Genomic DNA, 18,972 nt, shown 5'->3' on the forward strand with positions numbered 1-18,972 from the left:
TAGAGATTCTAAGGTCCCTGCGTGAGCTCCAAATTAAGACAGAATGGAAGGCAGTCCAAAGGGCGTGGCTGAAGCCAATGGACAGTTGGCTGCCCTGCTGGAATGAGGTTTTACCAAATAAATGTGTAGTAAACACAGCCCGGAGTGCTTTAAAAAACACATTCTCTCCCCCGCATTCTCTCTCTCACTCCCTTTTGTCAAGTGCTCCAAATGAGTCCACTTTACCGAACCAGAAGGCCCAGCTGCTAAAAGTCTAAACATCAGATGGCCTGTCTCAAAATCCTGCTCTGAAGCTAGGACCAGGAAAGCAGGAAGAACACAGCCTGCTTCATTCCAAGGGCTAATTATTGAGAAAGAGAGAGAGAGAGAGAGAGAGAGAGAGAGAGAGAGAGAAAATACCTGAGTGACAAAGAATAAATCTTTGTTAATTGACCATTTGAAACTTTATAACATGCCCATCCTCTCCTGGACATAATAATACGTTTGCTCATAAGAGATCTACAACTTTTGCTCTGACATAGCAAAGGCCATAAAAAATGTCCACCAGGCAGAGGGGCCTCCTGTACGGACTCAGTAAATACGCATCCCGGGGATCAGAGGGAGAACCAGCTTCTTAAATCACACCCTATAAATTAATCGAGCCCAGAGTCACTGGTTTCCCAGCACACACTGGTCTTCTAAGTATCTCTCCCCAAAGTTCAGCAGCGCTTGCGGCAAAGAACCATTTCAAAACCCCGCTCTCTGGCAGCAAAACACCAAAAGACTCCCAATCACACCGCTTGCCCAGGACTGATCTGGAAACAGAAAGTCTGCTCTCGGGGCGCCCATTCATTTAAGGAACGTGAAGAACCCTGCCTTCCCTGTCTTTAAGTTAAAATCAAAATTTAATTACCTCTCCTCTGAAACGGCAGTTTCTTAGCAACTCCAAGGGCCTGAATGAGGGAAGAACATTCTGCGATTTAGAGAACAAGTGAAAACAACTGAGAATTCTTGTTTCTAAAGCCCAGCCTCCCTTTTTTCTCAAGAGGAGGCGGTGGTGGCTTTTGTTGCATTAAAAAAACCGCACTAAACCAGTTAGCATGAGGCATGGTTATTAGGGGAGCCGATCAAAGGCCTCTGAAGTTTGAGGAGCCCAAGAACCTGCTAAAGACCTCATGCTAATTACAATTAGTAGAATGAGTTCATTGTCTTGTCAAGACTGTGCCAAATGCCCTCAAACCAGACAGGCTACATCTAGCTGGGTTCTGAGTTTTGTTTTCCCTAAGCTTCCTCCAGCCTCTAGAGACTGGCACAAAAGAAGGTCAGAACCAAAAGTGATCTGGAGGAAAAGGGACAGTTAGGATATAGGATGAGAAGGAGTGCCACAGGAGGAGTACCACATTTCTTTCTTTCTCAGAAAGAATCAAAGTATGCGTAACCAGTATTTTGCTTGTCACCTTCTAGAACAGACTAGGGATGCTGGGTACCTGGAATTACTTTAAAAAAAACAAAGTGGGGGGGTGGGAAATGCATTTTGGTAGAAGGTGACTGGTTTGCTGCTCTTTCTCCAACCTGCACGTAGCCTCATTTTCCTCCTGCTTAGACATCTGACCTTGAGGAACTGGGCTGGGGATCCATCTTCCTCTAAAACATACATGTTTCTCGGCAGAGAGAGCGAAGTCTGGGGAGCAAAAGCTGGTTTGGGAAAAGCCAAAGTGTTTTCCCTCCAGCACTGAGGTTCCTCAGTGACTTATGGAGGCTGCACCATGTGAAATGCTAGAAGCAAAACACCACTAATTCCTTTGTGTTTGCTCGATGAGGTGGAGACGCAGGGTGAAGTGCTGGCTGAGGCTGGAGGGCCTGGGAAGCCCAAAGCAGGCGGAGGCACAGTGCCTTCCTTAATTAATGTCATAGACGGTATTATTTGGCTGGGAGTTGAGTGGCTTCTACCAGCTGGGTGTCAATTTAGGTCTTCTTGGGCAAATTACAGGAGCAGGGCGGTATGTCATTTACACCCCAAATGTTTACGATACCCTGATCTCTGTGCCTTCGAAAACTTAAACTGGAACTGAAGACTCTCTGGCAGCCACAAAGGCATGCCAATTTTAGGTTCAAAAATGCCCTTCTTTTTGTTAAAAGGAGACATAGCTTTGGGATGATGAAGAAGTTCTGGGAACGAGAGAACGTTCACTGGGAACGGTGATGGTTACACAATTGTACTTAATGCCCCTGAACCGCGCACTTACACATGGTTAAAATGGTACATTTTATGTTATGTGTATTTTACCACAACTGAAAAAAAAAAGAGAGAGAGAGAGAGAGAGAGACATGGCAAAGGTGACAATATCATAGAGTAAGATATAGTCCTAGGATCATGGAAAAGCTGCCTTCTCAATTAGTTAAGCATGTTTATCTTGTCCCATTGACTAAATGAAGGCTTTTCTCTCTTCTGACACAAAGACTCTGCACAAGGTCCCCCCCACCCTTCCCTGTATTGTGCTTGGTTTTCACGCTGATGCGAAACTCAGACAACAGTCTCCCCAGGCTCCCTCCTGAGGAGCTGGGGTAAACACAGCTGAGAGCAGTCACGCTGGGGAGCTCCATCACGGAGCCTCAGCACCCCGCCACTTGCCACAGAGGGTGCAACATCTTTCAGGAATGCAAGATTATCAGCTGGTGTCTGCAGAGCTGGGTTCCCTTCATGGGAAGAATATGCTAGAAACAATAAAAAAAGAAGAGAAAAAAAAAGTCCAGGAATTAAACATACCCTCTTGTCACACAGGCAGAACTCTGATTTAGAATATCTTTTTTCAAGTGCTTTGCAAAGAAGCTAAAAACCAAACCATGGAGGAGTCCCAAAGACAGCAGCAGTCAGAACGAAGTTGTTTAGGGTGAAAATGTTGATATCAAAAAAGATCCAGAAATAGGTCCTAGAAAAATTCACCAAGGTGCCCAAGAAATAGGTGTATGCAAAGCTTGTCAATGGAGCCTCTCTGGTAACTGGAAACTAAAAAATGAACACAAGTTAAATACCTAGCAAAAGGGGGATGATTAAATAAACTATACTCTGTTCACAACAGTCAGCATACAGGCCACTAGGAAGGATGAAGCAAAGAGATATGTACAGACGTGGAGAGATGTCCACGGTAATAATGTTGACAGTTTCATCAACTTTCACCATTAAAAAACCTTACTTCTAGAGGAAGTCCAGAAAAATCTATCATGCTAATCTCTCAGATGCCTTACTTTGCTCCTGGGGCGTGTCAAGCAGAAGCAAAAGCTTTTAGCCCATCTGAGCAGACAAGAAATGCCTCCCTTTGGTAACGAACCATAGGAGAAGTGGAACAATAAAACCTCATTTGTTTTCTTAGAGGCAAACTCAGACCCTGAAAATAAAAGTGATTCTAGATAATTCCTTGCTACAAGCATATAAAGATAAGTTTCAAAATAGTCACCCAGATCACAAAAGACTCCAATATGAGTTCTACGTCTCTTCTCACCATCCAAGGCAAATGGGAGGCCTCAGGCCAGCCTGCAACCCTGCCCACTGCCCACTGATCACTCAGTGATGGTTCACACACAAGATGGTTTTGTTTCTTTTGGCCAAAATGTAAAATTTAAAGGACTAAATCCTTCACTTCTCAGTCTCAGTCCAGAGTGTATACAGAACCAAATAAAATGAGGAATTCCTTTTTCAAAAAAAGCACAACTTCCAAAAGATTCCTCCCAAATAATATGCAATGCTTATCTTAAAAAAGAGCACTTTCATGCTGAGATGATAGAGAATATGTCTGGGGCACCACCTGACCTGTGATTTGCACATTTATTTGGGATGGACAGAATTCCTACAGGCCTTGTTTGAGAGAATTCTCTAAGGGGGAGGCTCCAGGAGAAAGAAAGTAAAAGGAGAAGTTCTATCAAGATCCAGGAATCTCCATCCCTATTTATCATCTTCTCACTGCGGCAGTTTGGGGTCTTTTGCACTGTGAACTGAGAACCCCAAGAGGCCAAAGCACGTGTTTCATTCAACCAACTGTCCCAAACACCCTCTAGGCCAAGCACAGGGTGCCCCACAGACAGAGGATTAATCATTACAGTACAATCAATAAAGACAATCCCTGTAGAATGCTCTGCTCTGTCTTTTCCCTCTAAACCAAGGCACTGAGGTCCTCATCTCCTCACCTCTCTCTTCTCAGAAGGAGAAACAGAAAAACATTCCCAGAGAAGCACTAACATCCTCCCCTCAGCCATCTCTTCCCCACTTCCAACCTGACTCTGACCTCACTATGGTGAAACTCTAAATGCTGCCTTTCCAGCTCAAACCTGCTCTTGAACTTGGGAGCACACCCCTGTTACGATAGGTCGTTTCTGCCCTACCTTCTCCTGACTGTGAAAATAAACCAAACACAAGACCTGAATGTAACAGCAGGGTGCTCTAAGGGAGGGAGAATCCATAAAAGCACTCTGGTGGAAGTATTGTTTAAAAGGGGAAGAATGTGTTGGCATTTCTACACTCATCTTAATGAGAGTTGGCATAATACGTCTCAACTGGGGTCTTTTGTGAAAAAAGGTGACCGGTAATTGAAGCTGTATATATAAGTTTAGAGGGGAATTCAGAAGATTCCTTGCATTAGAAGTTGCAATATGTTAAGAACCACATACCCCCAAATATAAGTAACTCAGGCTGTTTTTCTATTATTTCAATTCAGCACATACTGATCAAAATCTTGCTAAGTTCTAGCTCAAATTACTGGGCACTCTGACTGCCATGGATGAATTTACATCTTCACGCCAAGCCTACTTGCCCAGAGTCTAATAGCAACAAGCTTTCTCTCCGCCCTCTGCGCCCACCTGAATTATTTCCAGCTACGACGAAGAGACCCTCTTACAAAATGCTGTAAGTCATTCACTTGTCTGTAACACTTATTATTATTTTTTTTTTTGGCGGTACGCGGGCCTCTCACTGTTGTGGCCTCTCCCGTTGTGGAGCACAGGCATTAGTCCGGACGCGCAGGCTCAGCGGCCATGGCTCACAGGCCCAGCCGCTCCGCGGCATGTGGGATCTTCCCGGACCGGGGCACGAACCTGCGTCCCCTGCATTGGCAGGCGGACTCTCAACCACTGCGCCACCAGGGAAGCCCTGTAACACTTCTACATCCTCTTTGCCCACACCATAGACTCAGTGCCAAAGATCAGACGAGAGCTCAAATATTAGCCCTCACCCCAGTCACCTCAGTCAGGCCCACTGCCAGAATCTAAAACAATCAATAAGGCTTCCTTCCTCCACTATGGAGCAGAGGGCAACTGATGGCTTGCAGAGAACATGGCAAATATGCTGACACGGCAGTTCTAACATGGTCCCATCCAGGCCAGCGTGTGCCTGCTCCAACCCCAGGAGCTGGCACCCACAGGCATCACCTGCCCTCAATGCCCAGAAGGAGTAACTCTGAGCTGGTATCAGTCCTGCAGAAAAGCACTTTCTGCTGGTCAGTACATTCGGGGCTGATGTAGCCACCCACTGGCCAGCTTTTGCCCCTGGAATACCTGTTGTGAAATAGGTATGAAAAGCCACTCTGTAGCAACCAAAAAGCTTGTTAAACAGTAGCTACCAAAGGAAGTTTTGAAATCTGCGTCCTGAAGGAAAGGAGAGGACCAACCAACCACCCCTTTAGCCAGGGCTGAGCTGAGTGTACATGTCTCGGCTTAGAGCTATGAAAGGAGGTGTGGGACCCCCTAATGACAGGACTAGACATCACTAGTGGGTCCCATTATTTAAAAGCACCGCCCTCCTACCAAAGCATGTCATCCCCCATTTTACAGATGAGAAACTGAGGTTCAGAAGTTCCATGACTTCCCAGGCCACAAAGCTAGCAAAGGATGGAAACAGGATTTGAACCACTCACCCACGTAATTCCCACCAGGACCTCCAGAGGTGCTCAGGTGCCCCCCTGAGGGTTGACGCCGTAGCAACGGTTAGGACGAGGAGGCGGTATTGGCTGCTGGAGCCATAAAAGCAGCAGGACTTGGCCTCCTACACAACCCCCACTACAGCCCCACCATTCCATGTCCACTTTAACAAGCCCACTTAGGAAGGCACTGCTGTGACCTATGCCTGGCATGGCACCTCCATCCATCCATTCTCAGTTGAGGGGCTTTCTGCCTTCCTCCAGCTAGATTTCACAACGTCAAGCTGGCACGCAGAACCAGTATCAGGATAAACACCAAGGTTTGAACTCAGAGCAAGAAATGGAAAAGAATTCATTGGCATCAAAATCATGAATATGGAAAATCAAATGAGGTCTGGCCAGGAAGCTTCTAGGTCAAGATGCTTCAAGTTGAGAATCCCAAGGGGCTCTGTGGAGCTGAGGCCTGGCGACTACCAGGGAAATGCACAAGAGCTCCAAGCTGGAAGGTGAGGGTCAGGTGTCCAATGCGTTCAAATCTCCAGATACACGGTATTGTGTAGTTTCATGCCACCTGCACTACAGCCACCCTCTTCACTCAGAGAAACAGAAGCAGTGCCCAGGAGCCATGATGTGACAGAAACTAGGACAGAGAAGGTCTTCCATACGGAGCAAGTGGCCGGGAATGGTCCTAATTTTGAGGGCCTCACTAATAAACCAACCAGTTAATTAATGAACTAGACCACTTTCTTCATTTACTGAAACACTACTTTGTTCCAACCTGACACCTCTCACCAAAAAGAAAGGTCCGCTGTACTGCAGAAGTGTGGTTTCAGGGGCTCTGACTTGCCTCAGTCCCCTTCCTAGGGCTCAGGGATCACACTGGGTCCTTTGTCTTCCCAGGACGGGACTGCCCCAAGCAACAAACGATTGACACCACCTCTCCCACGGGACGGGCTGCCGAGCGCTCAATGCCAGGCGTCAGCCCCTTAGTCAGGCCTATGGGTCAGCGCCCGCAATAACAGCCTTCACTCCTCCCCGACACACACCCGGGGGGTGGCAGTCAGCACTAGCACGGATTCCTTCTTGCTTTCGGGCTGAGTCCCATCACGTCTGAAGCCGAGTTACAGCGGATTGACGTCAAGGGCCAGTGGACAACACTGTCCCTGTCTGCCGCCGAGCAAGTCAGGGCTGGCGGAGGGGCCTGGGTGATCCCCTCACAGCCAGAAGGGACTCCTGGCCCTGACCGGCTCCCAACCAGCCACCGAGACACTGTGTGCTGCTTATAGCTCTTGCCCCGGGAGGACAAATTTCTGGAAAGTAGACTGTAGAGGAGTAGGCAAGGCTGGCCTCTGCAAATCCAGAGGCCCCGTATCCACCTCTGCTGCTCTGCTGCCCCCCAAAATACCCGATGCCAGGTGAAAAGCTCTTAAGGTATCTGATGGTCTCTGGGAATGCAGAACGGGACATCCAAAGGAGATAGAGTTCATAATTCAAAGCCAAAGAAAGGGTCTACATGAGTCAGAAGGAGCAACTGGTCTTCTGAATACTTCCATCTCTCTCTCTCACTTTTTGGGGTTTTTTGGAAACAAAGAGCTGCACATGGGGTTCACCTTTGAGTCTGGCTGCGGCAGCTGCTGACTCCACAGCAATCCTGAAACAGAGACAGCAATGTGTGGTGCCCGCAGCACGAATCCAGGATTCGACAGGACCCAGCTCTGGAGCTCCTCGGAGACCTTGGCAAAAAGCACTTTCCCGCCCGGAACCTGGAGGCCCCCAAGTGTAAAATGGGGTGAGAGGTGGAGGTGGAGGTCACGGGACCAACTCGATGAACTTGAAGCTCTCAGACTCTACAACCCTCTTCTGCGAGTTCAAGCAACTATCTCAGTCCTGGGAAAGCCCTGACGACAGCATTAACCAAAGATGGAAACCTCAGCAGGACGAGTGACTGTCAGCCACTGGCCGGCTCTGTTGGTCCCAACACGGCATCCAGGTTGTTCAATAAAACTTCTGGTTGAGGGCTTCCCTGGTGGCGCAGCGGTTGAGAGTCCGCCTGCCGATGCAGGGGACACGGGTTCGTGCCCCGGTCCGGGAAGATCCCACATGCCGCGGAGCGGCTAGGCCCGTGAGCCATGGCTGCTGAGCCTGCGCGTCCAGAGCCTGTGCTCCGCAATGGAAGAGGCCACAACAGTGAGAGGCCCGTGTAAAGCAAAAAAAAACAAAAGACAAAAACAAACAAAAAAAACTTCTGGTTGAGTCAATAAAGGCCATTTAAGATGTCTTCTAACCCTCAGAGGACTTTCCAAGTTTAGAAAGGAGGAAAGTAGCATTTGTTGCTAGCCACCTAGGTACCAGCTGGGTGTTTTCACCTGTTTACCCAACTGATTTCTCATAACCACTATAGTGGGTTGAACTGTGGCCCCAGAAAAGATAAGTCCACGTCCTAACCCCTGTGAACGTGACCCTATTTGGAAATAAGGTCTTTGTGATTGAGTTAAGGATCTCAAGATGAGGTCATCCTGGATTGAAGGTGGGCCCCAAATCCAATGACAGGTGTCCTTACGAGAGAAAGGCAGAGGGAGATTTGAGACAACACAGAGAGGAAGGCCACGGGAAGACAGAGCTGGAGATGGAGTGATATGTCCACAAGCCAAGAACTGCTGACAGCCACCAGAAGCTGGGACAGAGGCATGAATGGATTCGCCCTCGGAATCTCCAAAAGGATCCAACCCTACAGAGAGCCTGACTTCAGACTTCTGGCTTCCAGAACTGACAAGAGAATAACTTCCTATTGTTTTAAGCCATCCAGCCTGTGACGATGTGTTACAGCAGCCCCTAGGAAACTGATACAGCCATCACAGAAACGAGGTAAGCATCACCGCTGAGAGAGGCTCAGAGGAGCTAAGTCACTTGTCCCAGTTCACTTGGTCCACTGTGTGCGGGCCGACAGACCCGCTAGGCTCACAGCACCAGGCTGCCTTTATCTAACATTAGTGAGTCTCAGCACCTTCCTTTTCAGACGCGAGGAGAGTGAAACCAAAAGTTAAACGACTTCTGCCAGGCTGCTGCTTCTTGGTGGCAGGGCCCCAGGCAGAATTCTGCGCTTCAGCCTCACTCACGGATGAACTACGGGTGAACGCTTGCCACCTCCCAGAGCTCGCTATTTTAAGGAGAGCCCGTTTTATTATCACCACAATTACTGAGATGGGGAGCTTCACACTAATTTTCCCTTGCAAGTAAATGGCTGAAAAGTAATGGTGTCAATTTTAATGAGCATCAAGCAAGGCTCCTAAAAGGGCTCCCATAAACCAAAACATTTCCCGCACACACAACAATGGCTTGCTATTTAATTCCAGAACACAAGAATGTCACTTAAATTACACAGCTTTTACATTAAAGTGCTTATGGGAATGCCTTTCCAAGGAAGAATTTCAATAAAAAGGTCTCACCCAGTTTGATGCGTCGTCATATCCAAACTACAAGCCTATGTATCATAGCAACAAAAATAAAACCTCGGAGAATGGGAACGAGGACAGGACTTCACTTTCTCTGGGGAAGAGTCTCTGATATCCTGTCAAACAGAGATGTAGCTGAGAGGCTGCTATCACGCAGCCATGTATTAAACTTGGACCTACAGGCCACCAGAAATTCACTGTTCGAGCCTGAACCCCTTTTGTTTCCACTTGCTGAGATGTTCCGGATGTCTGTCTGCCAGCCCTGTAAGTCTGCCTGAGACTCTTCAGCTGACTCAATTCTTATTTTATTACCACTTCTCAAAGCAATTACTAGGGTTTTGAGCAAAGATGAGAGTATTTCACACCTCCATCTTTCCTGAAAATGTCTTATACTCCACTGACTTTTGGCTTCTATTTATAAAGAAGGTTCAAGGCTTGGAAAATTATTGGGGTTGAGCTTTAATGGATATTCCCAACCAGCATTGTGTCATTATTGGCCCACGTTTAGCTGGGCGATCTCCCAAATTTGTGACATAATCAGGCCTTTCTCTGCATTACTCCATACACTACGCTCCCTCCACATTACACCACTGAATCATACGCTCTTTTCAACAAGACTGATTGCCAGGGGATTAACATTAGACAGCACAATTCCATTATTCAGCAGCCCAATTCAAATCCAACCCTAAACTCTAAGAGAGATTTCAGGGCTTCACAGCGATGAGCTGCCAGAAAGCTGAAAGGGGAGGTGGGGTGAGGGGCTTTTGAACGTTTTACATAACAGCTCAACCTAAAACCTGCTATAAGCAAGAGCCCGCGGCTGAAGTGGCCGAGATATGACTCCTGATTCCTGGACTGGCCCCAACCAATCTTAATGAATGATTTGTAGATCTCTGCAAAGCCAGGATCCCCAAAGATAGCTGTAGCACAATGATTTTATTCCCACAATAAATGACTTTTGTCCAAAATTAACTATTTAGAACTTTTAGCCCCAAAACTTTCTTCCCTTTAATAGGAATACTTTCATGTCAAACTCAGGATATGCGAGGTCCAAAGTGAAATCCAAGTGGTGTGCTCCTCTTTTTTTTTTTTTTTTTAATTAATTTATTTTTTTGGGCTGCGCCACGCGGCACGTGGGATCGTAGTTCCCCGATCAGGGACTGAACCCGCGCCCCCTGCATTGGAAGCGTGGAGTCTTAACTGCTGGACCGCCAGGGAAGTCCAAGTCGTGTGCTTTTTGATCAATAGACTTATGACACATCAATGCCAAAATAAATGTTAACCATTTTCTTCTCATGTTTGAGTGTTACTTCTCTTTGTGTTTGTTTGGTAAAATATCTGTACATAGTGATTCCCACTAAGAAACATTCCACAAATATCTCTGAGAAAAGAAGGTTCTTAAAACTCAGGCTTTTATGAATATCTATAGAATCTATATTATACAAAATCCTTTCAAATTTCACATTAAGGCTTCTGAATAACAAAATGTTGCTTTTTTCACTGAACACTTACAAATGGAGATAAAGGCTGTATTATGCTTTCTAAGGCAGAGTTTCTCATGGATTTAATTTAATCTGATAGAAAATTTAAATGGTTTTCTATTTAATTTTCAGTTAACCTAAAACTTCAATTAACCACATCTATGTAATTTGGTTAATCAAGCTTTTGCAAAGCTTCTTTAATGGCTCTTTGGACAATTCAAATATCTATGGGGTCTCTCTCCTCAAAGAGTTTATATTTTATTGAAGGAGAAGAAATGCCCACGTGTGAAATAATACTAAGGGCACATGCACAGGAAATGATGGCGGAAGGCCTTTGTTTATGGATGCACAGTGGGTGGGCATGAGTTTGTGGGGTTACAGAGGGTCACACTAAGGCAAAATGAATCAAGGTGAGACTGAGACTTGAGCAGGAGTCAGAAACCTGCATGTGGGGATGTGCAAACCGATTAGGTAACCCACAGCAAGGACTCAAGGACAGATGGTCACATTGAGAGTCAGGGTAGACGGCAAAGACAAAAGGTGGCTTCTACAAAGAAAAGATCTCAGCCCCCCATCCCGACACGAGACACCTCCTAGGTGTAAGTTTATCAATCCTCCAACAAGACAGAGAAACAGCTTCTTCATCAGTTACAACAAAACCCATCATAATAGACCAGACTTAGGAAGAAATTTGAGTTTCCAGGACAACAAGCTATGTTGTCTTAAGATGTTTCATTAAAATAGCTTATTTTAGCACTTTGATTAAAAAAAAGTACTCATAAGCCCATTAAAACAGTTCCCTTTTCACAGAAGAAATAGCTTCTAGGAATAGACGTTGAACTTGTAGTGTCTAATGACTTTCTTCTGATGGAACTGAAGGGTCCCTTGACGTTAACCTTCGTCCAACCAGCTATAAGCTCAGTCATTATAATACCTTTTCCTTTACTCTTCAGCCAGCATTATATAGTTGCCCTTCTTTCAGAAACAACGTTCTCCCACAGCCCAACTGTACCTTTCCCTGCACACACTAACATTTTGCAGAGAAATCTCAGCTTCCAGAACGTCAGCACGTCTCACACCACATCCACATTACACAAGATGATGCCTGGGAGCCAAGGGGATCACGCAAAACACATAAAACTCAGCTAATCAGGAAACAGAACACTGTCAAATGACAGAAGAATCCTTCCCAAATGATAGCGTGTATTTAGAAAGAATGAAGACAAACCAAGTCTCCTGAAAGCACGGGGAGAAACAAGACTCACTTTCACAATTTCAAATGAGTAAAGCTGCAGCAGGCTGGCACGTGGCTGCCACTTGGGGAGAAGCAAACTCACCAACAACATCGAGGTGGTACGTGTGATTGATGGACCCGTAATCGTTCTCCACAACACAGGTGTAATTTCCTTTGTCGGATGGGACCACGCTTTCCATGATAAGGCTCCAATGCTGGTTTCGTACCTGCAAAGATAAGAGTAAAGGTGGTTATTGAATCACCTTAGTACAGAACACCAGGCGCTTTGCTTTCTTGATTTAAAAAGAAGTTGAGGGAGACAAGGAAGGTAGAGAAGAATCACCTGAATTCTAAATTTTCCTCATAATAAATACTCAGACTGGTGACAAAGGAAAACAATAATTATCATCATGGTGAACGTCTGGCAAGCTGACATCATCATGTTAATATACAAAAGAGTGTTTGCAGTAGGTCTGTCACTCTTATGGGTTTGAGGGGTCCTCCAGGAACCGCCAAGTAGCCGGGGAACCTAACAGTAACCCACAGTATCAGCACCCCAGGGCAGGTGAGCCTCAGACTGCTCATCCACTGGGAGCCCTCAAACCCTACGGCACCAAGGAACTACGCAGAGCAAATGCCAGTGAACACGTACTGGAAACCAGGCACTTTCCTGAGCGCTCCTTTCCACCGCAGCTAATTTAACCTTAACGCTCCCAAGGAGCCCACAAGGTAGGTGCTGTTATTGTTCCGGGAAGCTTCTGGTGTGAAGTCCTCTTAGATCCTTCCCCACAGCGCTTAGATGCTGTCAGGACATCTCAAGAAGTGTCAGCTGGAAACATAGGTCTGCCCCTCCCATCTCTGGCTGAATAGATGCTACATGTTCCTGAGATACACTTGGAATTTCAAATATGGGAGCAATGAATCCCCAGGACACTTCAGTTGTGTATGCATCTGTTTACAAACTCCTTGAGACTTTTCGAAGATAAGCAGCGCGTGAGAAAATACGTTATTGTGATTCTCACCCTCGTTCTGTCAACATGCAAACAGACTAAGATTCTAAGGTTTCCACCTTGCTTTCAAAGTATTTCAATAGACTCAGGCTTTCAAGCAAGCATGCTTTTTCCTTATCAAGGCCAAAATGCAGATTTCATCTTTCAGGTTCATGGCTTTAATATTTCTCTCCAAATCCGTATCATTCTTTAAAGGCATTTTGGACAAGGCATTCTGGAGAAATGGAAAGAAAAAATAAAAAGCCAGGGCCTACTCATCTTATTTCAGGAATTCCAACTGACCTTCTGAATGATTCCCTGAGCACTGAAAGTGTTTTCTGCCTTAATCACCTAAAAAACCGATAATGCCAGCAGAGCCCGTGCAAGCACATGAGTGATTCAAGGAGCTAAATTAGAGAATAAAGAAAATCATCTGGCGAACGCTCCATTATAAAAAGGGGAGGGCAGAGCAGCTGTCCACTTTGAAAAGCAGAGCCAACAGAGGTGAGAGGTTAGAAGAACACACTATAGGACAACTCTTTTCATGTCAGCCGTTCGGTTCAGCACAAGCCATCACTGCAGAGCGCAGTTACTGATGCTGAGTCCAAAAACAAGATTGCTAGTCATCACTAACAGTCTTAGGAAGCATCATGGGGGTGAAGGCTGGATTCTTCTTCTTCACAGACTACAAGCCCGGAATTAAGACTGCGTTCCGAGCAGTCACTTTGCTTCAGCCGCTGCCTGAAAACGACTCCCCCTGTAAACCATGGAGGTTGTTTCAGTCTAAGGTCCTAGAGCTCTCTCACTGTCCCAGGTGAAATGTCTGGCAGTAAATGAACGTGAAGTCATCAGACCTACAATGGACAGAGTCTGTTCTCTACATTGGAGAAGACTCGCTTTCTGCTCTTGGCTGGGCCACAGACTTTTAGGAGAACCAAAACAAGAGGCTGTGTCTCCTCTTGGGATAAGCTCCTTCTTTGCAGAATGTATAAAAGGGATGCTCAGGAAGAGGAGAAGATGTGAATGCTAAAATCTCCAGTTTAAGAATCCTCTATGGAAGTCCTGGCCCCCTTGGGGGCTACCCCGGAGCTGTAGGCTCACAGCATGGAAAAGGTGGGTGTTAGCTCCTTGATTTAACTCGAGGCAGATGAGCCCACAATGAGACTCTCCCTCTCCATAAGTGCTCAGGAGTATCAGGAATGGGACTGTCTTGGCCTCTGAGGAACCAGTCACGTGGAGGGTAACTCGGGCCGATGTCACCAAGCCACGTAATCCAGCATTTAGCCCTGCTGTAAATATTCAGTTCTTTGAGCCCCTGCTCAAATGTCATGCCCATAAGCCCTTAATCATGGCTAGTGCCTGTCTCTGGACCCCAGCCAAACTGTCAATGTCTTTCTTGTGCCTGGATCCAGATTTGGCACAGAGTGGATTCCAAATGGAGCTGAACCTGAACTGTGCAGGCAGGGCATGGTCTGCCTCTGCCCGAGACATTAAATCTTGGCATATACAGCCCCGCATGCCACTGCCTTTTTTTTTAACCCTAGGGCATATGGTCAGCTCCAGTCTTTCGTCGGGGCTATGGCATTCCACGTAAGATCTACTAGGGCATGTGCTCCCTGGATATTTACTTCCTAGAGATGCACGACAATAATGTTAATAAGTTAACATTTATAAAATGCTTTCACAATGAGAAACACATTTACCCAACAGGGTGTTTCTGCCCTTCCAGAGACCTTGGTACTCAATCAATATTGCCCCATACAGTGCTGTTAATATTTATTTTCTTACACCGCGGCTCCAGGATTTGATTCCTTGACATAGCACCAATCCCCAATTTTATGAGCTGTGGCATTTTCCAATGGATGCCCTTGGAAGCCTCCAACAGGGAGACTAGTTGACACTTTTGTAGGGGACATCCTACCATTAATTATCGGCTGCTTAATGACAAGCTAAGAGACTACAAACAGTAACTCTACAAAGATGGGGAACAGAGGCACAAAGATTTCTGTGCTTTTTTAAACACACCATTTCCATACCAGATTCCGGGTACTCCTAAAGAAAGTGCAAAAATGTAAGATGTCACCTTCAACACGTTTTTCTCAATTCCTCAGCTTTTTAATGCTCCATTGTTTCTGCCACTTAAGTCAAATGAACATAAACCATCTTTGGTTGCACAGAAGAGGGAATGTAAATACTCAATAAACATATGAAAAGATGCTTAACCTCGTTAAGGAGCAGGGAAATGCAAATTAAAACAACGATGAGACACTGTTATTCACCAGTTGATTAACAAAAATTAGAAAGATCAATGTCATTGAGTACTCGGTGAGGGTGGAGGGAAATAGAAACTCAAATTGATAACATAAGTTGAGAAAAATCTTTCTGTAAAATAATTTGCTAGTACCCAGTAAAATTAGCAACACACTTTTTTTTTTTGGACCCAGTTAATTCCACTTCTAGAAATCTTGCCTACACAGAAAAGAGCAGGATTACTTCAAAGCACATAATAAAATTGTTGCTTCAAGCACAGTTTGTAACAGAAGAAAACTGGAATCCATCAACAGGAGACTCATTCATAATGCACAGTTTATTCCAAAAGAATAGCATACAGTCATTAAAAAGAATGAGGTATTCTTATGTTCGGTCCTGGTAAAATATCATCAATAGTTACTGCTGAATGAAAACAAGTAGCCTGAATGCAAATATGTATAGTCATGATTCCATTTTGTAAAAAATATACACACACAAGACACACACATGACACACACACACAACCTTCTAGGTGCATATAGGCCTGAATCTGTAAGCATGACTTGTATACAAAGTAAAATCAGAAAGAAAATATACTAAATTGTTAGTGATATACTTTATATAATTAAGTAATAGGATTAAAAATGTTTACTCCTTTCTCATTTTCACTTTTCAAATTTAAACATAAATCTCACACACATACAACAAAAAAAGTGAAATAAACCCTAGGGTAGTAGTTGTTTTGTGGCAGAATAACTGCATGTGTAACTCTCCGGCAGACAGACCACAGAAGCCAGGGAGAAGAGAAATCCTGCAGTAACCAACACATGCACAATCCCTTCTTTTCATTCCTCCCTGTGGCTAAATCTTCATGGAATTCATCAGTATTTTTCATCTGCCAAGGAACAAAATGAGAGAGCATGGGGTTTCAAAACTATGTTCACTAAAAACTTCTAAAAATAACATTTCAATACTGAAACCAAGCAGACTGAAGCTAATGGCCTCAACTCTCTTCTTACTTGTAATCCAAAAACTGGATCCACAAACATTCTACACCCTGTCATTGCAAAGACAAAAGGTGGCCCAGACAGGTTTTCTCGGAATTCCTCAGTTACCTAAAGCCTCCACGTTGCACGTAAAACCCCTAGCCTTCAGCTGACAACTGGGAATGTCGATGGAGTTGGTAGGACACCAAAACACCTAGGTGAAAGGTGAAAGGTCAAAGACCCAGCTGTCACCTGGATGTTTACTTTCCACATTGCAAAAAACTCTGAACATTTCCAAACAGCCAGGTGTTCGATAACAAGCAGAATAAACACCCAGAAGCTGGATGGAAAGTTTTGCTCTGTGCCAAATCCAGGAATGATGTGTCCACATGATGGTAAATACCCCCAACACTTCCTCCCACCAGTATCAGGGCTCAAATTATGGAGAAGGACAGCACTCCCTTTCAACCCTGGCCTTCATAAGGTGCCCCATGAACTACAATTCAACGTAGACCAGGTGTCATGAGGATGCATAAAATCTTACTAGCCCATGCCAGATCCCCATTTTCAGCTGGTTCCTGGGGGACTCCAAACCATCCCTCTGGGATGTGTATATACAAACTGAGCTTACATGTGCCAAGGGCTGTGGCACATGCTGCTTCCTATCACCAGGCAGACCTGGAGACAAACACCTGTTTAATGCTTAAACGCCAAGAAATTTGCTTTTCGGGAGGGGTCCAGAGAACAGGGCTGGGTGAGCTCTGATCTTTGAGGACCAGTGGCAGAAACTCTTCCCTCTATTCAGTAAACAATGGATCTCTCCAGAGGAGGTGGGAAGTGAATTATAAAATGCAAGGCTGATCTCTTCGATGCCTGTTCCCTTCGATGCCTGTTCCCTGACGGTGCCCAGAAAGGTGCTCTGCGGACAGATTGCCAAAAGGGCATCCACTGCCTTTTGAACTTAACTCTTTAAAAACGTCATGGCCTTCTTTAAAAAGCTAAACACAGAATCACCATATGATCCAGCAATTCCATTCCTAGGTATACACCCAAAGGAACTCAAAGCAAGGACTCAAACAGATACTAGTATACCAATGTTCATAGCTGCATCATCCACAGTAGCCAAAAGGTGGAAACAACCCAAGTGCCCATCAACAGATGAATGAATAAACAAAGTGTGATATATCCATATAATGGAATATTATTCAGCCATTCTTTTAAAAGAAGGAAGTTCTGATACATGCTACAACATGGATGAACCTTGAACATATTAAGTGAAATAGCCAGATAGAAAAGGACAAATTTCCTATGATTCCACTTTTATGAGATACCTAGACAGGCAAATTCAGAGATAGAAAGTAGATTAGAAGTTACCAGGGCCTGGGGAAAGGAGGAAGAGGGAATTAATGTTTAATGGATACAGAGTTTCTATTTTGGATGATGAAAAAGTTTTAGAAATAAATGACAAATTTTATGTTATACTTTTACCACACACCAAAAAAAAAAAAAAATCTCATACAGGTCACAGAAGATAGAAGAACAGCATCATACCCCTCCCCCCAACTTTACTCTCAACAGTATACCTTGCATCAACTGATATTCATATGTTCTTGGGAAGCCGTTACTACCTACGTGTCTTTCATTTATCATAACAGTGTTTTGGTTTTTTTCTTAACAAAACATGGAACCATATTTGAGAAAAAGCAGCTTAATAAGGGCATGAACTTTGGAGCAAAAATTGCCTGGGTCCAAATAACAGCTCTACCGCCTAGGAGCCCCATCTGCAAAAGGAACAAAAGAACAGTGCCCACCTCTTTGGGCTGTGCAGGGGACAGGGTGCCATGTATACAGGAGGCACCTGGAACAGTCAGGACACAGGTGAGCAGACAACACATGCCAGCAGATACCAACATACACCAGCTCCTCATCACAGTCTGCTTGATCTGACATTAAAGCAGAAGTGTCTTGGTTGAAAAAAAGTTCAAGATATTATAAATATATTAAAAAGCACATTAGTAGTGATTTTTCCAAAAAAACATACTTTGGGGTTAAGCATTATACTTAATAACCTAGAAAATGTAAATCTAACCTAACCATCAAAACAACCAGTTCAATTGTGATAAGAAAATAATTTTTTTAGTTGTCTTTTCTTGGACCTGAAATGTACTTGGAAACTAACAGTCCATACTCTACAATGCTTCCTCTCCTCTGCCAGGCCACTCCGTGGGCATTCTAACCTCCTGGATGCCGTGGGCTCTTGTGCCAATTCTATGGCCATGTTGAGGGAGAGCTTTATCCCATGATCTCTTTTGGGTCTTATGCAGTTAGTACGTGGCTTGAAAGATGGTTTTTGTTTTGTTTTGTTTTGTTTTGTTTTTAAGCATACAGTAGTTTATTTATAAACAATATGTAGCTAGATAAAGATATGGTCAGAGGAGTATCTGGATGCAAGCTGGCTGTCTCTGCTCAGAAGTCAGGCTACTACTCTCTTCTCTCTCTACTCAGAGTGTGGCCCATACACCAGCTGCGGAGCATCTCACGGGTCTTGTTAGAAAGGCAGAATCTTGGGCCTCCCTCCACACCTACTGAATCCTAATCTGCATTTTTTTTTTATTGAGGTATACTTGACTTACCATTTTACATTAATTTCAGCTGTACAACATAGTGATTCAATATTTTTATAGATAATACTTCA

General features: G+C 44.8%; 1 protein-coding gene and 1 long non-coding RNA gene across 10 annotated transcripts in view; one reads left to right on the top strand and one right to left on the bottom strand.

The window, feature by feature from the left end:
* Positions 1-18,972, top strand: part of LOC309795153 — a 399,522-nt gene that overhangs the window by 173,604 nt on the left and 206,946 nt on the right. The gene's annotated exons all lie outside the window — the stretch shown is intronic.
* Positions 1-18,972, bottom strand: part of FGFR2 (fibroblast growth factor receptor 2) — a 105,230-nt gene that overhangs the window by 42,258 nt on the left and 44,000 nt on the right. For all 9 annotated transcript variants that reach the window (XM_082611596.1, XM_082611595.1, XM_082611593.1 and 6 more), the window contains one exon: positions 12,156-12,279. In XM_082611596.1, coding sequence (XP_082467722.1) covers positions 12,156-12,279 — 124 coding nt within the window. The remainder of the gene's footprint in view (positions 1-12,155; positions 12,280-18,972) is intronic.

This window comes from Mesoplodon mirus (assembly GCF_964341445.2).
Source record: "Mesoplodon mirus genome assembly, chromosome: 2".
NCBI classification, from domain to species: Eukaryota; Metazoa; Chordata; class Mammalia; order Artiodactyla; family Ziphiidae; genus Mesoplodon; species Mesoplodon mirus.